The sequence below is a fragment of the Mobula hypostoma genome, chromosome 10 (assembly GCF_963921235.1).
Source record: "Mobula hypostoma chromosome 10, sMobHyp1.1, whole genome shotgun sequence".
Lineage (NCBI taxonomy): Eukaryota > Metazoa > Chordata > Chondrichthyes > Myliobatiformes > Myliobatidae > Mobula > Mobula hypostoma.
In genome coordinates, this window is record NC_086106.1 from 33342387 (window position 1) to 33366868 (window position 24482).

Sequence of the window (24482 nt, forward strand, 5' to 3'; positions counted from 1 at the left end):
ATAGATCATGCACAAGTTCACTTTAATACTCTAATCAAAAGGCTGCACTGCATTTCATGGGTGTCATTGTTTGCTAAGGAGACTCAAACAATGGGGAGTGAGCCAATTTTTGAACTATTGTCAGAAGGCAATATTGTTCCAAGGGGGCTTGATTTTGCCAGTGTCCAGTGCAAGGCCCACCATTGTGTAGATCAATGAAAGCAGTCGTGGCTTGCAGCTCAACTTTGGTGCCTGCGAAGAAGTCTTAGCAGCTGCTGCAGGTTGACCCTTGTAGACTGAAGACATTTCTTCATATGATTGCTGTGCATCAAACAGCTTTCTGTTCTAATGACAGAGTCAAGCCAGCCAAGGCAAGATGCTGCATAGTTCAGGATTAGTTCCTGCCTTTGGCAAGTAATATTTGGCTGGAAAGGGACACTCTTTTCAACAAGAGTAGCAAAGACCAACTACTGCTTGACAGACAAGAGCCAGACCTATTTTCAATAATTCTAGAAACTAATGGAATTAAGATCACTAGATGCTACGCACACTTGTCATCTGCCCTGCCTCTTTCTCTGATGAGATGCAGCATCACACTTTAGAAAGTAACCACTGTTAGGGGAAACTATTACACACAGCCCTTTTATAGAATCAAAGCCACAGTCAATATGAACAGTTAAAATCACCTACTACCACAAACTTATTTTTCTTGTAACTGCCTGCAACACCTTTTTACAAACTTGCTTCTCTGAATCTTATTGTTGGGTGGTATATAATATAATCCCATTAACTTGGGCATCCCTTTCTTATTCCTCAATTCCACCCAAATAGCCTCAGTAGACGAGACTTCATCTGTCCTACATGAGCACTACCATATTTTCCACAAATGAATAATGCCACCCTTTCCCTTTAATCCCTCCCACTCTATCAACTCTGAAATGGAGCCCTGGAATATTGAGCTGCCTGTCCTGGCACTCATGCAAACAAATCTCACTTGAGTACAGAGTCACAATTCCCTGTGGTGATCCACACTGTTTAGCCTTACCTAATCCTTATGTTAAAAAAAAGACCCTTATTACAGCACATGGCATGGGTATCAATAGTGAGATTACAACCCTGGAACTTCTCTTCTTGAGCTTGGCACGTGACATCCTGAATTCACTTAGTAGGATCTCATCATTGGTCTTTTTGCACGTCAGACTGTACTGACAATATTTGATACCTTAACAGTTCATCTCTACACCCCCCTAGCCAATGGGGGCAAGGGTATCTGTTTTACTTGCAAGGTTGATTAATTATCTCAAAAAGTGCAACATGATCCAAGTTAAACTATACTAATTGGGACTCATTTATCTGCATGTCTTAATCACTGTACACATTTCTAATAGCTTAAAACAAATCCCAGCTATATAGTGTCTAATATTGTCATCTTTATTCAAATGTTTTTAATCTAAAAATTCATTACAACAGCATAGGTCTTATGAGAAAAAAATCTATTGCTTTAATAATTCAGGTCATGCAGTGTGAATTCACCCATTGGGTAAAAATAACGCAATATATAAAATGTTACAGTACTGCCCAGTAAAAAGCCTGACTTGGTTAACCTGAATAGTGTGATGTAATTTCATTCAAAAATCCAGACATTTCAAGTATTCATCGATGAACCTGATTTTGAAAAGGACCAAACCATGGAAGGACTGGTTAGATCAGATTTCAGATGGCGTATCAGGAACTGGAGCCTGGATAGAGTCAAGCGCAGTAGCTAATGCTTCCTGGCAAATGGGCCGTCTGCGACTTCTTGGTTGTGTATAGTGTTGAAATTTGTTAATGTACTCTGCCACTGAGACATATTGGTTGATGCATGTCTTTCTGCCCTCTTTCTTTGCACTTGTTGACAGGGAGAATGGCTTTGGTACTGTGCACTCTTTCTTCGTTTGTGTCTGGAACAAATAATACAGAAGCTCAATTCAAGATTCAATAAGATATTATGGGAATATTCTTCCAAACAATACTTCACTGTGATTACTCTTAAATATATACAATATACAATGCTAAAGAAATGTCAAGCCTAATATCACATTGTTCACTGAGATACCTTTAATGCCTGCACTCATTTCCAACTACTAAATTTTCTCAGAATAAAGTATTGTCACTTCAATAGTTGACCTGGAATGTTTGCTCTTAAAGTGTGAACACCTGCCAATTGGAGTACAACCACTCTGGGACTTGAAGGTTGAGAGCTTATTGCCTCTCATCACTACACAGTCATCTATTCAAAACTTTAAAGGAGCCCAAGGAATTACAATAGAGACAAAACTACAGATGTTGGAATATTAAGCTGCAGAAACAAAACTTTTGCTCCAATAGCGCAGCTTGACACAGATCTCAAAAGTTATTTTGGCAAAAAAGTGGAAACCTGAATCAAATATTCAGTATCTACTTTAACATTGCCATGACTGAGAACCTTCAATAGCACATTCAAAAGTGTCTGTGAACAAGTCTTAGCAGTTGCTAAGTGTTTCACACTTAAAGGACTGGGAAATACATTTTCTAGTATGATCACTGTGCATTGAACAGCTTCTTATTCTAAAGACTGAAAGTCAAGCAAGCCAAGGCAAGATGTTGGCATATCTCCCTAGCAGGAATAGTTCCTGCCTTTGGTAACTAATATTTGGCTGGAAAGGGATACCCCCCTCTAACAAGCAGTAGGAAAAGACCAACTCTATTGCTTGACTGACAGCATAACAGTCAAAAGGCTATTATCCTGTGCAAAACTACATTCCAAGCATCAACGCTGAGAAACACAGGAAACCTACAGCACAATACAGGCTCTTCAGCCCACAAAGCTGTGATGAGCATGCCCTTACCTTAGATATTACCTAGGGTATAGAAACATAGAAAATTGTTACAAAAATTACACTGCTGTAAAGTAAAGCAGCATCTACTATGCAAATCAATGGTAGACATTTTGGATTGAGACCTTGAAGCAGACACCTTCCTTTGGCTTTAGAGATGTTGTTTGACACATTGAGATCTTTAGCCAATTTATTTTTGCTCCAACATTTATGATCCCATCTCCATGGCACCTACTAGTTACTCAAAGACCACAAAGTATTAATTGGTTATGAAGTAGAAAGTATTAAATGCACAGTCATGTGCCTGTTCTCCAAGTATCATCCAAATTTGGAGATACTCTTCATTACTGGCAGATACATAACCTTGTAGTATTGTTTAAAGACCCACAGTTCAGAAAATTGTATGGTCAATAAAACAGTTTTTGTATGAAAGAAAGTGAGCACTTAATATCTGGGGATGATATTTAATCGCAGAAGGTCATTTTGGCCATTGGACAACTACATTACACTGTATCAGTTGGGTCAGCCCATCATTCAGCAAGTTGATCAGGGAACAAAGATTATGAGGTAGAGGAATACACCTTAGATACTCTAGAATGTATTGTCGATTTGGTTTAATCAGAACCCAGTTCAGTGATCTTTCCTTGAAGTGATAATGGATTTATTCTTAAGGGTATAATGCTTGAAAATATCACCAGTAGGTGTACAAGTAGGAAACCAAAATGAGAATTGAAGTCAAATGCAATCTTATTTACAAAATCATTAACACATTCTGTAAATCCACATAATGTGAGGAATGAACCCTCAGACACCTACTCGCACCTTTAAGCTAAGTTGTTCCAGTTATCAGTATAGAAAGTGATAGATTACTCACCAGTAGTGGATATTTGCGGAGTTCATTGACAAAGTTATACTCTTTGTATTCTTGTTGCACTCTGGGTAAGCTGGCTTTAGATAGAGTGTCAGTAGCTGGAATTGAAGATCTTGTTATGATGCAACCTAATAATTTTGGGGGAGGGTCAAAGTGTGGTGAAGGGCGGAAGATTAATGTTACTGTAACATTTCCTACTTCAAATCTCAGAAGTCTAATCAATACATAGTAAGACCACTGAAGCAGGATTAAGCCATTTGGCCCATTGAGTCTGGCATCATGGCTGATCCATTTCCCTTCCAACTCCATTCTCCTGCCTTTTCCCTGCAAACTTTCACACCTTGACTAATCAAGAACCTACCAACCTCCGCCTTAAATATACCCAATGACCTGGCCTCCACTGCCACCTGTGGCAACAAATTACATAGATGCACCATCTTCTGGCTAAGGAAATTCATCATCTATATTCTAAATGAACATCCCTCTTGACCAAGATTGTGTCCTCTGGTCCTAGATTCCTCCACAGTAGGAAACATGCTCTACACATGCACAATCTCGGCCTCTCAAGGAGATGTCATCATTCTTCTAAACCCCAGCAAGAAAGGTCCAGAGCCATTAATGCTCCTCATATGATAAGCCTTTCATTCCCAGAATCTTTCATGAACATCCTCTGAACTCTCATCAGCACATCCATTGTTTAGGGGCCCAAAACTGCTCTCAATACTCCAAGTGAGGCCTCACCAGTGCTAGAGCTTGGATACATAAATGGAATTATGATGTAGTGGCCATTACAGAGACTTGGCTGGCACCAGGGCAGGAATGGATTCTCAATATTCCTGGATTTCAGTGCTTTAAAAGGGATAGAGAGGGCGGAAAAAGGGGAGGAGGGGTGGCATTACTGGTCAAGGATACTATTACAGCTACAGAAAGGGTGGGTAATGTAGCAGGATCCTCTTTTGAGTCAATATGGGTGGAAGTCAGGAACAGGAAGGGAGCAGTTACTCTACTGGGGTATTCTATAGGCCCCCCAGTAGCAGCAGAGATACAGAGGAGCAGATTGGGAGGCAGATTTTGGAAAGGTGCAAAAATAACAGGGTTGTTATCATGGGTGACTTTAACATCCCTAATATTGATCGGCACCTGATTAGTTCCGAGGGTTTAGATGGAGCAGAGTTTAAGTGTGTCCAGGACGGATTCCTGTCACGGTACGTGGACAGGCTGATCAGGGGGAATGCCATACTAGATCTAGTACTAGGTAATGAACCGGGTCACGTCACAGATCTCTCAGTGGGTGAGCATCTGGGGGACAGTGACCACCGCTCCCTGGCCTTTATAATTATCATGGAAAAGGTTAGAATCAAAGAGGACATGAAAATTTTTAATTGGGGAAAGGCAAATTATGAGGCTATAAGGCTAGAACTTGTGGGTGTGAATTGGGATGATGTTTTTGCAGGGAAATGTACTATGGACATGTGGTCGATGTTTAGAGATCTCTTGTGGGATGCAAGGGATAAATCTGTCCCGGTGAGGAAGATAAAGAATGGTAGGGTGAAGGAACCATGGGTGACAAGTGAGGTGGAAAATCTAGTCAGGTGGAAGAAGGCAGCATACATGAGGTTTAGGAAGCAAGGATCAGATGGGTCTATTGAATATAGGAAAGCAAGAAAGGAGCTTAAGAAGGAGCTGAGAAGAGCAAGAAGGGGGCATGAGAAGGCCTTGGCGAGTAGGGTAAAGGAAAACATCAAGGCATTCTTCAGTTATGTGAAGAACAAAAGGATGACAGGAGAGAAGGTAGGACCGATTAGAGATTAAGGTGGGAAGATGTGCCTGGAGGCTGTGGAAGTGAGCGAGGTCCTCAATGAATACTTCTCTTCAGTATTCACCAATGAGGGGGAACTTGATGATGGTGAGGACAATATGAGTGAGGTTGATGTTTTGGAGCATGTTGATATTAAGGGAGAGGAGGTGTTGGAGTTGTTAAAATACATTAGGACAGATAAGTCCCCGGGGCCTGACGGAATATTCCCCAGGCTGCTCCACGAGGCAAGAGAAGAGATTGCTGAGCCTCTGGCTAGGATCTTTATGTCTTTATTGTCCCCGGGAATGGTACCGGAGGATCGGAGGGAGGCGAATGTTGTTCCCTTGTTCAAAAAAGGTAGTAGGGATAGTCCGGGTAATTATAGACCAGTGAGTCTTACGTCTGTGGTGGGAAAGCTGTTGGAAAAGATTCTTAGAGATAGGATCTATAGGCATTTAGAGAATCATGGTCTGATCAGGGACAGTCAGCATGGCTTTGTAAAGGGCAGATCGTGTCTAACAAGCCTGATAGAGTTCTTTGAGGTGGTGACCAGGCATATAGATGAGGGTAGTGCAGTGGATATGATCTATATGCATTTTAGTAAGGCATTTGACAAGCTTCCACATGGTAGGCTTATTCAGAAAGTTAGAAGGCATGGGATCCAGGGAAGTTTGGCCAGGTGGATTCAGAATTGGCTTGCCTGCAGAAGGCAGAGGGTGGTGGTGGAGGGAGTACATTCAGATTGGAGGATTGTGACTAGTGATGTCCCACAAGGATCTGTTCTGGGACCTCTACTTTTTGTGATTTTTATTAACGACCTGGATGTGGGGGTAGAAGGGTGGGTTGGCAAGTTTGCAGACGACACAAAGGTTGGTGGTGTTGTAGATAGTGTAGAGGATTGTCAAAGATTGCAGAGAGACATTGATAGGATGCAGAAGTGGGCTGAGAAGTGGCAGATGGAGTTCAACCCGGAGAAGTGTGAGGTGGTACACTTTGGAAGGACAAACTCCAAGGCAGAGTACAAAGTAAATGGCAGGATACTTGGTAGTGTGGAGGAGTAGAGGGATCTCGGGGTACATGTCCACAGATCCCTGAAAGTTGCCTCACAGGTGGATAGGGTAGTTAAGAAAGCTTATGGGGCGTTAGCTTTCATAAGTCGAGGGATAGAGTTTAAGAGTCGCGATGTAATGATGCAGCTCTATAAAACTCTGGTTAGGCCTCACTTGGAGTATTGTGTCCAGTTTTGGTCACCTCACTATAGGAAGGATGTGGAAGCATTGGAAAGGGTACAGAGGAGACTTACCAGGATGCTGCCTGGTTTAGAAAGTATGCATTATGATCAGAGATTAAGGGAGCTAGGGTTTACTCTTTGGAGAGAAGGAGGATGAGAGGAGACATGATAGAGGTGTATAGTGCATGTTCTTCAGAAGGGAAGGCATGATTGAGCTTTAGAAAAAAAGTCAGTAAAGGGAGGAATTCATGGGTTTATAAAGAGTACTGGGTGATGATAATCAGATAAAAGCAAAAATGGCTGGCTATGTCAGAAAGATTTACAAATTTGATTACACAGGTAATTGGCTCATATGTACCGAGCTACTGGAAGCAAATGTAATAGTCAATGAGGAATATACCAATTTTACTAAGTGCATTGGGTTTAAAAAGCACAACTTTCTTCAAAGTTTGACTACTCCAACCAAACCAATGGAAATGAGCTTTGTCAGTTCGGTAATGAGACTAATGAAATAAGAGATCATTTAGTTTGTGAAATTTTAAAAGAGAGCATTCTTCGTTGCCAAAGGAGGTAGAAGATGCATGTTCCTCTGCTAAATTGTAGGTCATCCTTGGGCAAGGTGTAGCACCTGTTAGTCCCCTGATTAGGATCTCATGAAGTCATGGGAGCAGGTGGTGGGTGGGTGGTTGAACATCTGGTGCACATCACAAATCAAGGTTGTGTGGCTACTGACAGTCTTGTGTCCGAGGTCACCCGTCTTCTCAAGATACTGCCTAGAAGGCAATGGCAAACCACTTCTGTAGAAAAGTTTGCTAGGAAAGGTCACGGATGGACCATGATTGCCTACATCATATGGCACCCATCAAATGGTGAAACTTGAAGAAAATACAAAGTAGGTCACGTACAAAAACGGCATGTTGGGCAGATTAAAAAAAAATAAATGGACTGCAGAGAAGATCAAAGTTGCAGTTTCAAAAAGTTCATGCTGTTGAAGAGAAAATCTGATAATGAGTGACAGGATTGGCTAGCCTTGAGATTTACAATTTGAAAACTAACAGGAAACAAGCACAAGGCTTACAACAGAAGTGAACAACAATTAATTAGTGGGGAAGTAGACTGGTTCAGCTATTTCACACATTCCACAAATAGAGTTTGAGCTGCATTTCAAAGATACTAAACTGAAGCCTGCAAATATCCAACTAAGAACTTATACCGGAGAATAGACAATTCCTGTGGGAGTGACATTCATGACAGTGAAATACAACAACCAACAAGCCACATTGAGCTTGTGGCAAAAACAAAGTTCAGCCTTGTGAGGGCCTGGTTGGCTGACACAACTACAACTTGATTGGAGATCCATCCACAATTTGCATGCCAGAATTCCCTGCAATGAAGCCAACTGAAAATGAATTAAGGTACTGGATCATGCCTAAAATGTCTCCATCTCAAACTCCACGAACCATTGCCCAGAGGACAAACAGATCCTAAATTGGAGAAAGGCCAATGGAGAAAGGATCTGGCAAATGTGGATGGGGCAGGCTGTTTTCTGGCAAAGATGTACTTGTGAAGTGGGAGGCATTCTAAAGTACAAAACTTCTATGTGTCTATTAGAACAACAAGACAAGATAACAGGTGTAGGGAGTTGTTTCGCTGAGTACCTATGTTCCATCCACCAGAAGCAGGATCTCCCAGTGGCCCCCCATTTTAATTCCACTCCACATTCCCATTCCGATGTCAATCCATGGCCTCCTTTACGGTCGTGATGAAACCACACTCAGGTTGGAGGTACAACACCTTATATTTCATCTGGGTCGCCTCCAGCCTGATGGCATGAACATAGATTTCTTGAGCTTACAGTAATTGTCCCACTCCCCCCCCCCCCACCCAACTTTCCTCTCTCAACTCATCTATTGCCTCCCTCTGGTGCTCCATGGCCTTCTTTTCTCTCCTATCAGGCTCCCCCTTCTCCAACCCTGTATCTCTTTCACCAATCAACTTCCCATCTCTTTGCTTCAACCCTTCCCCTCCCAGTTTCACCTATCACCTTCTGTCTCTCTCCCCTCCCCCACCTTTTAAATCTACTCCTCTTTTTTTTCCCCTCCAGTCCTGCCGAGGGGTCTCAGAAACATCAACAGTAATTTTTTTTTTAATAAATAAATCCCTCCATAGATGCTGCCTGGCCTGCTGAATTCCTCCAGCATTTTGTATGTGTTGCTTGGATTTCCAGCATCTGCAGATTTTCTCTCCTATGTGTAGGAAACCTTTGTTTTCAAGAGATATTGAAGATCTGCTTAAGAAAAAAGGGAGGTGCACTGCAGGTAAAGGCATATAGGACAAATGAGGTACTTACAAAATACAAGTAATTCAATTCAAGAAAACACTTAAGTAATCAGGAAGGCATGAGATTGCCTTAGCAGACAAGGTGAAGGAGAATCCTAAGGGATTCTGCGGGTATGTTGGATCAAAAGGATTACAACAGACAAAATTGGTCTTCCGGAAGATCAGAATGGGAATACATGTGTGCAGCCAAAGGAGCTGGAGGAGATCTTAAATACATTTTTGCATCTGGCCGACAGTCTATAGAAACAAGCAAAATGGCATCAAATTCATTGACTACAGTTTACAGAGATGATGCTCACCATCTTGAGGCAAGTTAGGGTGCACAAATCCCCAGAGCCCAACAAAGTGCTCCTTCAGACACCACAGGAGGGAAATGCTGAAATTGTCATGGCCCTAGCAGATATAATCAAATCATCCCTAGTGACAGTTTAGGTACTAAAGAATTGGAGGATAGCCAGTGTTGTTCTGCTGTTTAAGAAAGGCTCCAAGATGATAAACCAAGAAATTATAAGCCAGCAAGCTTGACATTAGTAGTGGAAAGTTATTAGAAGGTATTCTAAAGGACTGGATATACAAGTATTTGGATAGACATGGACTGATTGAGGACAGGCATCATGGCTTTGAGTGGTCAGTCATAAGACCATAAGACAAAGGAGCAGAAGTCAGCCATTTGGCCTATCGAGTCTGCTCTGCCATTTTATGAGCTGATCCATTCTCCCATTTAGTCCCACTCCCCCGCTTCTCACCATAACCTTTGATGTCCTGGCTACTCAAATACCTGTCAATCTCTGCCTTAAATACACCCAATGACTTGGCCTCCACTGCTGCCTGTGGCAACAAATTCCATAGATTCACCACCCTCTGACTAAAAATTTTTTCGTATTTCTGTTCTGAATGGGCACCCTTCAATCCTTTAAGTCTTTAAGTCATGCCCTCTCGTACTAGACTCCCCCAAAGTCATGTCTAATTAATCTTAGTTTTGAGGAAGTTGCCAGGAAAGTTGAAGGCAAGGCGGTGGATGTTGGGTACATGGACTTTAGCAAGGCATTTGACAAGGTTGGTGAAGGTGGTTCAGTCACTTGGCATTCAAGATGAGGCAGTAAGTTGGTTTCGTGGGAGAAGCCAGAGAGTGGTAGTAGATGGTTGCCTCTCTGACCAGAGGCCAGTGACTAGAGGAGTGCTGCAGGGATCGGTGTTGGGTCCGTTGTGGTTTGTCATCTATATCCATGATCTGGATGATAATGTGGTTAAATGGATCAGCAAATTTGCTGATGACATCATGAGTACAATGTACAGCGAAGACTACTATCATGGCTAGCAGACGGATCTGGATCAGCTGGAAAAAATGGCAGATGGAATTTAATGTGAAGTGTTGCACCTTGGTTGGACCAACCAGAATAGGTCTTACACAGTGAATGGCAGGACACTAAGGAGTGTTGTAGAACAAAGGGGTCTGGGAATACAGGCCCATAATTCATTGAAAGAAGAAGATAGCAGCGTACCACGCGCGTGCAGCTCTCCAGTGAATATGGTATCGTCTCTGTTAAATAGGGGCCGTGGACAATTCCGATTTGAGGGAGACAGACGTGAAAGCACAGAGGAACATCTGGAGAAATTTCTGAAACACCCATTCGCTGCTGTTACTGCATGATCTTTGAAGGTATGAGACGTGAATTAGCTAAGATAGACTGGCAAATGACACTTAAAGGGTTGACGGTGGATATGCAATGGCAAGCATTTAAAGATCACATGGATGAACTACAACAATTGTTCATCCCAGTTTGGCAAAAGAATAAATCAAGGAATGTAGTGCACCTGTGGCTGACAAGGGAAATTAGGGATAGTATCAATTCCAAAGAAGCATACAAATTAGCCAGAGAAAGTGGCTCACCTGAGGACTGGGAGAAATTCAGAGTTCAGCAGAGGAGGACAAAGGGCTTAATTAGGAAGGGGAAAAAAAAAAAAGATTATGAGAGAAAACTGGCAGGAAACATAAAAACTGACCGTAAAAGCTTTTATAGATATGTGAAAAGAAAAAGATTGGTTAAGACAAATGTAGGTCCCCTACAGACAGAAACAGGTGAATTGATTATGGGGAGCAAGGACATGGCAGACCAATTGAATAATTACTTTGGTTCTGTCTTCACTGAGGAGGACATAAGTAATCTTCCAGAAATAGTAGGGGACAGAGGGTCCAGTGAGATGGAGGAACTGAGGGAAATACATGTTAGTAGGGAAGTGGTGTTAGGTAAATTGAAGGGATTAAAGGCAGATAAATCCCCAGGGCCAGATGGTCTGCATCCCAGAGTGCTTAAGGAAGTAGCCCATGAAATAGTGGATGCATTAGTGATAATTTTTCAAAACTCTTTAGATTCTGGACTAGTTCCTGAGGATTGGAGGGTGGCTAATGTAACCCCACTTTTTAAAAAAAAAGAGGGAGAGAGAAACCAGGGAATTATAGACCGGTTAGCCTAACATCGGAGGTGGGGAAACTGCTAGAGTCAGTTATCAAAGATGTGAATACAGCACATTTGGAAAGCGGTGAAATCATCGGACAAAGTCAGCATGGATTTGTGAAAGGAAAATCATGTCTGACGAATCTCAGAATTTTTTGAGGATGTAACTAGTAGAGTGGATAGGGGAAAACCAGTGGATGTGGTATATTTGGATTTTCAAAAGGCTTTTGACAAGGTCCCACACAGGAGATTAGTGTGCAAACTTAAAGCACACGGTATTGGGGGTAAGGTATTGATGTGGATAGAGAATTGGTTGGCAGACAGGAAGCAAAGAGTGGGAATAAACAGGACCTTTTCAGAATGGCAGGCAGTGACTAGTGGGGTACCGCAAGGCTCAGTGCTGGGACCCCAGTTGTTTACAATATATATTAATGACTTGGATGAGGGAATTAAATGCAGCATCTCCAAGTTTGCGGATGACACGAAGCTGGGCGGCAGTATTAGCTGTGAGGAGGATGCTAAGAGGATGCAGGGTGACTTGGATAGGTTAGGTGAGTGGGCAAATTCATGGCAGATGCAATTTAATGTGGATAAATCTGAAGTTATCCACTTTGGTGGCAAAAACAGGAAAACAGATGATCTGAATGGTGGCCGATTAGGAAAAGGGGAGGTGCAACAAGACCTGGGTGTCATTATACACCAGTCATTGAAAGTGGGCATGCAGGTACAGCAGGCAGTGAAAAAGGTGAATGGTATGCTGGCATTTATAGCAAGAGGATTCGAGCACTGGAGCAGGGAGGTACTACTGCAGTTGTACAAGGCCTTGGTGAGACCATACCTGGAGTATTGTGTGCAGTTTTGGTCCCCTAATCTGAGGAAAGACATCCTTGCCATAGAGGGAGTACAAAGAAGGTTCACCAGATTGATTCCTGGGATGGCAGGACTTTCATATGATGAAAGCCTGGATGAACTAGGCTTATACTCGTTGGAATTTAGAAGATTGAGGGGGGATCTGATTGAAACGTATAAAATCCTAAAGGGATTGGACAGGCTAGATGCAGGAAGATTGTTCCTGATGTTGGGGAAGTCCAGAATGAAGGGTCACAGTTTGAGGATAAAGGGAAAAGCCTTTTAGGACCGAGATTAGGAAAAACTTCTTCATACAGAGAGTGATGAATCTGTGGAATTCTCTGCCACAGGAGACAGTTGAGGCCAGTTCATTGGCTATATTTAAGAGGGAGTTAGAGATGGCCCTTGTGGCTAAAGGGATCAGGGGTTATGGCGGGAAGGCTGGTACAGGGTTCTGAGTTGGATGATCAGCCATGATCATACTGAATGGTGGTGCAGGCTCCAAGGGCCGAATGGCCTACTCCTGCACCTATTTTCTATGTTTTCTATGATCGAGAATCTCAGGAGGGTAGGCCCCAAAACCCCTGGCCTTGCCTGCTGCTGGCGACCGAGATTGAGGTCAAATCACCATCGGATAGAGATGGTGCTCTGGACTCAGTGTCGGAGGCTCGAAGTTTTCAGGCGACTCAGAGTCAGACTGTGGTCGGGCACAGCAGGGAGAGTTTTCTTCCTTCTGCCATCTGCGTGAGATGTGGGACTTTCGAGAGATTTTGAACTCTTTTACTGTGCCATGGTCTGTTCATCAAGTTATGGTAATGTTGCACTGTTGTAACTATACGTTATAATTATGTGGTTGTTAGTTTTTCAGTCTTGGTCTATCTTGTGTTTTGTTATATCACACCAGAGGAATAATGTATCATTTCTTAATGCATGCATTACTAAATGACAAAAAGAGGACTGCGTGTCCTCAATCTAATCTAAGTAGCATCACAGTTATATAGGGTTGTAAAGGAAGTTTTGGCACATTGCTTTCATAACATCCCATCTTCATATACAAATTGATTTATGTTGAAGTTGTACAAGATATTGGTGAGGCCTAATTTGGAGAATTGTGTGCAGTTTTGGTCACCTACTTACAGGAAAGATGTAAGTAAGTTTGATAAAGTACAGAGAAAACTTACAAAAACATTGCTGGGTCTGGAGGACCTTTGTTACAAGATTGAATATGTTAAGACTTTATTACTTGAGGCATAGAAGATTGAGAGATTTGATAGAAGTATACACAATTAAGAGGGGTACAGTTTGGTTAAATGCAAGCAGGTTGGTGGGACTACAACTAGAAGTCATGGTTAAGGGTGAAAAGTGAAAAGTTCAAGGGGAACATTTTCATTTGGAGGGACATGAGCGTGTGGGACTAGCTGACAGCACGTGGTGCATGCAAGCTCTATTCCAACATTTATGAGAGGTTTGGATAGGTACATGGATGGTAGGGGTATGAAGTGCTATTACCCAGTGCAAATCAATGGGAATGGGCATTTTAAGTGGTTCAGTACAGGCTGTGGTCCAAAGGGCTTGTTTGTGCTGCACTTTTCAATGACTAACTAGGTGTTGGTGCCAACCCCTGTGCCCGATTGGAAAGCATATTGGACCATGCTTGAAAGTGACAAAATGGTGGTCTGACTAGAACAGTTTTTGTAGGCAACATATCTGAGAAAGCCTCTGATTTGTTAATCATGCAGTTACTTGCAAAATATGGCTTGGTTTTTAAGCTGGAAGAGAGTTCAAGGAACTTTAGAAAAGTTGCAAGCATTTGGTTTCTGTGAGTATGAAGAACCAGAATCTCTGTACATTAAGGTTATTGCATGAACTTCAAGTGCAAGACAAAAAGCTGCTTGTAAAGATAGATGCAAAGACCAAAGCCCAGCTGGATGAATGGAAGCCCAAAAAAAAAAGAGTCAATGGCATTATGAAAGCAGAGGATTCATCAGATGCTGTTTTAGAGGAGACCAAGAGGAGAGATCAGATCAAAGAGAGCAATAGAAGGATTAATAAGAGAATACTCCTGTGATCCAAATGCACCTTTCCAATATCAAGATGCACAAACTAGAAAATGTAGGTTGTTACCACTGTCAGAATCATTCCTGACTTTTCTCCTTGTTTAGAATAGTCTATGCTTTTATTCATTCTACCAAAGTGCATGACCATACTCCCTGACACTGTATTCCATTTGCCACTTCTTTGCCCATTCTTCTAATCTGTCCAAATCCTTTTGCAGCCTCCCTGCTTCCTCATCACTACCTGCCCCTCCAGCTATCTTCACATTGTCCAAAATTCACTACAAAGGCATCAATTCCATCATCAAAAATCAGTGATGTTCAACACAAAAAGTAACCCCAACACCAACACCACTAGTCATTGGCAGCCAGTCAGAAAAGGCTCCCTTTATTCCCACTCTGCCTCTTCCCAATCAGCCATGCTATCTATACTTGTTCCTTTTCTATAGTACCACAGGCCTCGAAGTAGCCCAAAACCACATCCTTAACAATTGACTCTAGCTTCTTCCCAACCACTGAATTTCAGTTAATTGACCTAAAATTTCCTTCGTCTACCTCCCTCCCTTAAAGAGTGAGGTGACATTTGCAATTCTCCAGTCCCCTGGGACTATTCCAGAATCTAGTGAGTCTTGAAAGATCATTACTAATGCTCCACAATCTCTTCAGTTATCTCGTTCTGAACTCTGGGCTGTAGTTCATCTGGTCTAGGTGACATTTACCTTCGGAGCTTTCATCTTCTCAAGCATCTTCTCCCCAATAATAGCAACTGCTTTCACTTCTGCTCCCTGACACTCTTGAACATCTGGCATACTGCTAGTGTCTTCCGCAGTGAAGAATGATGCAAAATACCTATTGTACACTACTCCCACCATAGCAAACTAGCTATTTAGCCATCATAAACAAGAGTCTGCAGATGCTGGAAATCCAGAGCAGCACACAAAATGAAGGAATTCAGTAGGCCAGGCAGCATCTATGAAGAATCTGTTGATGTTCTGGGGAGAAACCCTTCATAACTGGAAAAGTAGGGGGAAGCCAGAATAAGACGCTGGAGGCAGGGGAGATAATACAATCTAGCAGGTGATTAGTGAAACCAGGTGAGGGGGAAGCTGGGTGGGTGGGGAGGAGTATGAAGTGAGAAGCTGGAAGGTGATAGGTGTAAAAGGTAAGAGATAGCCTATATCATTTATGCGCATCACATTGCATTATTACAGAACCAAAGACAAATCTCCTCTAGCTTATTCTGACAGGATGATTGGCAGTAAAGGAGGAACCATGGAAAATAGAGGACATGGTGAATCAATATTATTTGAACACTAGCCTCTCAATAACCGAGTGCTGATTTGCACAAGTTTGATCTTCAGTACAGTTCTAAACCAGACCTAGGTCAGAAACACTGATAACAAAAATAATTTGTTCAGCAAAGCAGAAAGTTGGAACAATGGACTTAATCTGAGCTAGTCCATTGCACCATAAATTTCAATTTTGCATATGATTGAAGCTCACTTGACATCGCTTTATGTCAATATGTCCCCAGATATTCAACCAACCCCATCTGACGACCAGTTTAACTGCACCAAGTACAGATACCATTAAAATGATGTGAAATATCATGTATACAAGTAATTTTTATAATCACTGCAGGTAGAACTGAGCAGGCAGTTAACAATCATAAGCTAATGCTTTACCTCTGACAAAAATTGAAAGGTACATTGCCTCATTGAGCTTTCTGTGCTCTTCTGTTTCCCTTTGTAACTGAGAAATTAGTAACAGCTCTCGTTCTTCAGAACTCATTGATCTTCGGTTTGTTTTGCTTCTGCTGAAGGCAACAGAAATAACAGTTCAGCTTTTTGATGCATTGGCAATTGACATCAATTACATCAAGACTAGTTAGGTCATTCTTACTTTCCCCCCCCATCCTAAATGTGTATTCCTGAAAATTTAAATACTACTAACAGAATGACCAAGAGACTGCACAATTACAACTCCAGGAGACATATTTGTTTCAGAGTCAGTTTTCAGCTCCCACAACTGTAATTCAATGCAAAGTCTACCAAAGACCATCCTGCCCTGAAATGCCAAGAAGATCAATTGTCATTTTTAAACTAGTTCCAAAGGGTAGTCTCAACCCACAAATCATTCAAAGTCTTGTCCTATGGCAGCAGTTTGGTATCAAAATCATGCACCACAGAAGTAGGACCTTTGGCCCATCAAATTGATGATTTTGCCCATCTTTTCCAATACAGTTTGCCCATATTAGGTATATACCATTACAATTATTTGAGAGATCAAAGTAGCAATTCAAGCTGAGACAACAAGTAGGCCGATCCAAGTCAGTAATCAAACCGGAGTCAGCACACCAGTGCCGGGGAGCATGAAGGACTGGATGCTTGGAGCACTGGCTCAAGGAAGGTGAATCTAGTCAAGTGATGGTTGCAACACAGACGTTTAAAGAGCAATTCCAATGTGGACATTGATAAGTTTGCGCAATCCCTGATGGCTTCAAATCAACAGATGAGTGGTAGAGGTGGTGTATTCCTAGAAACTCAAAGTAAAGCACTGTAGATACTTGAAACAAAGTCAGATAGATACTAGATGATTGAGGTGTGTGTTCGGCCATCTGTGACAGCTGAAAGCAGATCTTTCCACCATCACAGAATAGTGCAAGCTATTCTGACAATCTGAACATGGAACAAGCAAATTAAGAATGTAGAAGGAATGCTAATGGTAGTGGACTCAGGGGCTGAAGGGTCTGTTCCTACAATGAATTTCGAAGCCAAATGCAATGACAAATTTGAATCTCTAACATATCGATGGAGCTATAAAGGTGGCAAGATGGTGGTTATATTTCCATTAGGAGTTTGAAGAGATTTTGTCACCTAGAATATTTGAAAACTTCTATAGATGAACCATGGATAGCATTCTGACAGGCTGCATCACTATCTGGTATGAGGAGGAGGGAAGCTAACACACAGGACTGAAAGAAGTTAAGTTGCAAAATTAATCAGCTCCATCCTGGGTACTAGCCTCTGTAGTATCCAAAACATCTCCAAGGAGTGCTGCCTCAGAAAGGCAGCACCCATGATTAAGGACCCCCATCACCCAGGACATGCTATCTTCTCATTGTTACTGTCAGGAAGGAGGTACAAAAGCCTGAAAGCACACACTCAGCGATTCAGGAACAGCTTCTTCCCGTCTGATTCTGAAATGACCATTGAATCTACTAACACTATCTCACTTAAGAATTGTTTTGCACTATTTTTAATCTATTTAATATACATACTCACCGTAATTGAGTTCCTTATATATTCTTTCTATTATCATCGTGTATTGCATTGTGCTGCTAAGTTAGCAAATTTCACAACATATACCAGTGTTAATAAGCCCGATTCCGATTATTTTCCTATTCAGAAGACAATGCCGTTCTGTACCAAGAGATTTACTGTAGAGTTTAATTAGAACCAAATCTCATTTTTGAGGAGTATAAAGGATAATTTTTTCATGTGTTCAGAGGATGAAGTAAGTGCTATGTAACTACTTGTTTCAATCTTAGTATTAGCTAAATGCAATGCTTATTTATATAAGGAACAAGTGAATTTTGGTCTTAAACTTACTTGAGTACCATGGGAGTCTTGGGTCGTGTCAGCCTTGGCCTTTGGTGCATCACAAATTCCTCACGATTCCCTGATGTGGGAGTTGTGGTACCCCTGATGAAATAGGATTTATTTTAATCAAAGCAAGGATTCAGGACAATGCCAAAGTGGTCAACTGATTGCAGGAATCTTCCCATGTTAGACATTTATTGAACAGTTTCCAGGCATCTGAATTAAAGGAATTGGAAATCAAAGGTGATGCTGGAAACACTTGTGAAAGGAGCATCTGTGGAGAGAATAAAGTTTGTTCTGAATCATAAATCTTGATCAGAACTAAACGCTGCAATTTCAGGGGTGCAGTATTTGGTGCAAGTTAGTGGGGGACAAGAAATGATGGCAATATTGCATCAACAGATATTGCTGGATTGTGAGAACCCTAAATACTAGGAGTGATTCTGGGAGATGAGGAAGTCCCACAGTCTGAGACATAGACTTCCGTTCAAAGCCAGCCAGCATGAGGCAGAGAAAGGTTAACATTGGGATCTTAGTATTCACTAAAGGCGCAGAGTGAAAGCAGAGGTCTCAAATCATGCATGTACATTTAGGAATCAGACAAGTTTAGAATCATGCATCATGGACATGTCCTGGACACGTTATTTAAATACAATTACAAAGGCACCACTACTCCCTCAGGAGTCTGTGGAGATTTGGCATGTCAACAAAAATCTTGATAAATTTCTATAGATGTGGTGGAACGTGTGTTGACTGGCTGCATTACAGCCTGGTATTGGAACACCAATGCCTTTGAGCAGAGAATACTACGAAAGGTTGTGGACTCTGCCCAGCACATCAACCAGTAAAAACCCTCCCAACCATTGGGCATGTCAACATGAAACATTGCCATAGAAAAGCAGTACCCAGAGAACCTCACCACCCAGGCTATGCTCTTTACTTGCTGCTACCACCCTCAGGTAGAGACACAATTGCCTCAGGCCTCACGCCACCAGACTCAAGAATATTTACTACCCATCAACTACCAGGCTCTTGAACAAAAGGGGATAGCTACACTCATTGTATTTCTGGTGATCTGACAACTGATGGTCTCACTTCGGTTTGTTGTATTGTGCTCATCATTTACATTTGTACAGTTTATCTTGTTTACAATTACTGTTCTATAGATTTGCTAAGTGTGCCCATAGAAAAAATCTGTGTTGTATGTGACAACATGTACTCTGATAATAAATTTTTACTTTGAACTCTGAAGTATTTATCATGTTCATTTCCACAAATTATGCCTTACCTGCTGAATATTTCCAATATTGTTTTTATTTCAGGATTTCCAGAGTCAGATTTAATGTTTGTGGTACAAGTCATGGCATTTGTTGATTTCTGTCAGTAGTGCAGTGCAGCCATAACAAAAACTCCAAGTTAAAATTAATGCAATGCAAGAGGTAGTGTTCATAGACCATTCAGAAGTCTGAACGTAGAGGGGAACAGGCAGTTTATAAATGTCGAGTTTGGCTCTTCACGCTCCTGTACATCTTCCCTGACAGTAGTGATAAGATGAGAGATGAAGCATACACATCATGCGGCTTTATTTTTTTTAATCAGTGTTGAAGAAACTGAGGCCTACCATCAAGTATTAATTTGTTCAGGATATTCAAATATTAAATGAAACAAGGCCAACATGAAGGTCAGAAAGCTTGCTTTCAGTATAGAGCAAAGGCAAGATTAGTTCATTTATGAACATTAGCTACAGCTCTAACTGAATCTCAGACCACTGTACAAGTATCCTGGAACAACCACAAACAGGAGAACAAATACAGTACAGATGCAGGTTGGAAAAAGTATTCCCTATTTTTTTTAAGTGAACAAAGCAATTACCTTTAAGTGGGAATGGTTGACAGATGAGGTAATGTTTATTTAGAAGGACTGGTGTGTCCCTTTAAATTGAGCTCAGAAGGCCAACATGACTTCATGCAATTAAGAAAATGTATATACTGATATTTCACAATATCTTTCTGTGATTGTGCAAGGACCCCACAGGATATGGTTAAACCAACTGTCTTACTAGTGGTGGGAAGATTTGTGGGAGGGAATGGGGATACGTAGTGCAGAGAAGTTTCATTCTGATGCTTCAACACAAAGTAACATCAAGGGGTAATTTCATTAAAACTTTATTGTGGAGTTAGAGCTTGTGGAGAGTTTCTTCTTTGAAATATCCAGTGTTTGAGGGAAGAAAACAAAGCAACAGAAATCTTACTTCAATTTTTAAAAATATATGCTCCCCATTTTGTGAAGGCCTAATTTCCTTCAATCCTTTCAACAGGCGTCAGCTAATCACTTGGCTAACAGAAAAAGTACTGGCCAATTAGCTCTCACCTAGAGTTTGAAATATTCTCAGCATCCAATAAGTTTGAAGACAATGCAGCACCGTCAAGATGGGAGAAGGAGTTTTCTGTGACCTCTGCCGAGGATGTAAATGACAGGGAGTCAACACGGACAAAAGACATTTCACTGTCATCACTTGCTGCATCCTCTGCAAAGAAAACACAAAATGATTAGTCAAACTGTGACTGAGGGAGTACAAGTAGTCAGTTATGAAATAATGTCAAGACCAAATTTCAATTTCCAGTTGCCTACCAACCTTAGGTCAGTGACAAAAATGGGAGCTGAAAGGCAATCCAAGAGGCCTTAGCTGAACAGGGTATGGGTTTACTTTCGTCTTTAGTCTGTGAGCCAATTTCATTGTGACAATTGGGCAAGGGGAAGCCAATACTGACATTTTCTAAAAGATGTTAGATTGCAAGTAGCAGTGATTTTGGCAAGAGCCCAAGTTTCAAAGGCACTGCTTGGGAGATTTAACAGTTACAAAATATTCAATACCTAGATCTAGGGCAGGTTTAGAATGTTGGCAGGCTAGTTAATGGGATAATTTTCAAAGATAACAGTAAACTGTGGAGATGCACAACATTATTTAAGTAAACATGCTACCAGGATTATACCATTCCAGATGTCTAAGATGGTTACTTGTACTGCATAGGAAGATCTTTTGGTCCAATACGTCAATGCCACATGTTATGCTGAACTATATTAATCACACTCCCCTGCATTAATTTTTTGTCTTGCTCATTCAAGCAATTCTCCAAATAAATTGCTACTGTTCCTGCCTCCTCCACTACCCCAGCAGCCCATTCCAGATATTAAAATATTTTAGTTTGAAGTTTCTCCTTCACATTTTTCTTATACCTCAACTGGAAGGAGTATTTGGAAACAAGGGAGGAGGGTAAATGGGCAGGTGTTGCATTTGTCACTTGCAGCAATATGACCCAGGAGGGAGATTAGCGGGGAGGAACAAATGGACAAAAGAATCACGGAGGGTCCGATCCCTACAGAAAGCGGGTGGTAGGGAGGTAAATATTTGTTTGGCAGTAGGATCCCATTCAAGATGGCAGAAGTTGTGAAGAATGATGAGTTGGATATAAAGACTCATGAGGTGGTAGGTGAGAACAAGAGAAACTCTATCCCTGTTAAGTTAATGGAAACATGGGGCGAGGGCAGATGTCTGACTGCTGTAGTTCCAGGTTGCCGATTATGCAAGATCTAACCTCAAACAGTACAATTCTAGTCTCCAGAAATTACCTTAGAATAAGCTGATATTCCTATTAGAGATCAATATTCATTTTTCCCCCAAAAAATAGATGCTACTTTTTAAATTTGCTCATTTATAGCTTTGTGTGAGGGGGAAAATGCATGGAACCCTTCAAGTGGGTTATAATTTAAATGGTGTTAGCAAACTTAGAGAGAAAAAGGTGACTAAAACATTAAGGGGTTGAATGCTAACCAGAGCTCCAGCACTGGACAGCAGACCACGCTCAATTCCAACATGACTCAGTCCAAGACAGTGGGAGCTTTTGGAAGTTTTCTGTTTAGTAGAATCAAATCAAGTTTAATTGTTATTCAAACCATACACAGATACAGCTGAATGAGACAGGTAAGTTTTAAAACACACACACATTCAAAATAACTGGGGGGGGGGGTGAGGGGGAGAGGAACAGAGTCACGCAAGAAAACACAATTTTAGTCCCAGACCCCAAGCAACAAGTTCCAACAAATTAACACACACACATAAAATGCTGGAGGAATTCTACAGGCCAGGCAGCATCTATGGAAAAGAGTACAGTTGATGTTTCAGGCCAAGACCCTTCAAGTCCTGCAAATTGATTGTTCCAGGCAGTCCAGCCTGTAATTCTACTGACCCAACACTGGAGGGCAGTAGTGAAGGGGGAGGCCAACCCCCAACCAAGCCCAGGCACCGCAGTACAACACAAGCCCAATAACTGAGGCCTAGTCCTCAACATAACTGAGACAACCCTGCTGCCTTGCCGCCTATCTCCCCACCAAATAAGGGAAACAGGTCTGCAGCAATGAACAACATGGTCTTGCAATTGGAAAAGAAGTGTCCAAGACAGTCACTCATGAATTCACTACACACCAACTCTGGTACCTTCGAGTAGCAGGAAGCCACATGATCGACACTAAACCCAATCCATCTCTTCCTGCAGCCCGACGGCCCAAAATGATTCTCTCAGCCCAATGGGCCAACTCGCCTTCTCTGCACCGCAGAGCCAGCAGGCAACTCCCAACAATAAGCAGCTCACTGATGCAGTAGACCTTCCGTACATGTAGTTATTGGAGTCTTACTGTGTATAGAAATGTGTAACAAAGTTGAAAAACCTTTTGCTGGCCCGCCGGGAGGCCGCTGCGTGCATTCGCGCCGCCATCTTAGCGGAAGCTCCCCTATTCTCTAGAAACAGGTTATTGTAAACCATAAAGGACAACATTACGGTAAAAATATTGCAGAAATATGAAATTGCTTTAGAAACGGTTATATAGCACAGAAACTGTCCCTTCAACCCGTCCACGCCGACAAGGTAGTATTATATCTCTCAGCTGTTTACATTAAACGCGGAGACGTTTAATTAAGGAAGTGATTTGAAATAAAACGATTTAAAAACTATTTTAACTTATACCATCATTTTCTTCAATTCGAAGGGTGGGGTTCACGGCAACCATCGGAACTCCGCGTTTTACACCACCAACAGGCAGAATTATTTTGGCACTGTTTTCCATGTTTGCTTCTTCGTCGGTTGAGGGACCTCTAGTGATCGAGTTTAATCTGTAAAGAAACAGTACAATCAACGATTCTCCTTTCCAACGAAGGTCGTGGCAAGTATTATAACCCAGCCGGAATAGAAAGTTTAAAAAAAAAGAGTTCCAGTTGAAATATCGCTTTAAAGTATGCAAGATTCGTTGCTCAATTCGTTCCCAACCAGCAAAATCGAGACTTGGAACAGGACCAAAAGTACTATAACGTTTCTACTGTTACCATCAATGTCGAACACAACCTACCTCAAAAAAAGAGAAATAATTAATTGAGGAGACGATTTGCTTTATAAATCGGCGCACATGAGTTTTAGTTAGATCCTTAATAATGTTATCGAGCAATCTAGAATAACTCCCAGGATTGCAAAGTGATCATTTAATCAAATCGTCAAGTAAGTCGTTTATTTTAGTACATACCCTTTCCCTTCTGTTCTTCTGCGAACTACCTTAACCAGGTTCTATCAAAGGGTCTGAATGTTAAATATTTCCTTCGGCTCACTTAATTGTGCAAAATAATTAGTTAATGGCGTCTAATTAAACAAATACCATTCTGTCTGTACAAAGTTCGTGCGCCGGCTTGAGTGGGAGTGGTACTGGCTGTGAATGGTGTGGGGATGTTCGGAAATAGTGTAGGTTTAGGTAGAGGGATGCATCTGGAAAAGAGGCTGTAGATGGGAGGTTCGGGTATGTGCGCGTTGGCAGGATGTTGGAATGAGGTTGAATCTAGATCTTGAAAACGGGAAAAGACACAATATTGAAATGATTTCAAGTGATGGAAAGGAAGTATGGGATATTTGGGGAAAAAAAGGCTTTAAGGTACTGTATTGTTTAAATTTGACTCGGAGTAGCCGCCTTCCATCAATCCCATTAAATTGACTGCAGAGTTAAAATTGGCTATAGGGAATATAGATTGTATTCGTACTTTAAGAAGAGGTAATGTGTTAATCATTTGTAAGAGTAAGAAACAGTGTGAGGAGGCATTACATTTGAAGACTTTACTTGGCAAAAAGATGGTCTCCATGCTGGGTAATGAAAGTAGAGATACTGTATCTATTAAGTAAGTTGTTCTTGCTTTTTGACCTTGTACTATTATATCTGGATGGTTATAATGGATTGTCCTATCAGTAATAATGGATCGGTCATAATATAAGACCATAAGTCATGGGAGTCCATCTGGCCCATTGAGTCTGCTCTGCATTCAATCATGGCTGATCCCTTTTTCCTATCTCCTTCTCAACCCCACTTCCTGGCCCTCTCCCCGTAACCCTTGACACCATGTCCAATCAAGAACCT

General features: G+C 41.6%; 1 protein-coding gene across 5 annotated transcripts; it reads right to left on the reverse strand.

Moving 5' to 3' along the window:
- Window positions 1–1401: 1401 nt before the first annotated feature.
- LOC134353269 (targeting protein for Xklp2-like) lies at window positions 1402–23748 on the reverse strand. Of its 5 annotated transcripts, none has more exons than XM_063061301.1 (7): window positions 23607–23748; window positions 23057–23202; window positions 20406–20562; window positions 18045–18137; window positions 16119–16246; window positions 3709–3833; window positions 1402–1919 (listed from the first exon to the last, which is right to left on the reverse strand). In XM_063061301.1, the coding sequence occupies exons 2-7, from the start codon at window positions 23154–23156 to the stop codon at window positions 1686–1688; spliced, it is 837 nt and encodes a 278-aa protein (XP_062917371.1). In that variant the 5' UTR covers window positions 23157–23202; window positions 23607–23748; the 3' UTR covers window positions 1402–1685. The 5 variants fall into 5 exon arrangements, with proteins under 5 accessions (XP_062917371.1, XP_062917368.1, XP_062917369.1 ...); XM_063061298.1 differs by having other exon boundaries at window positions 16119–16249; XM_063061299.1 differs by lacking the exon at window positions 23607–23748 and adding an exon at window positions 23436–23503 and having other exon boundaries at window positions 16119–16249.
- Between the last annotated feature and the right edge of the window lie 734 nt (window positions 23749–24482).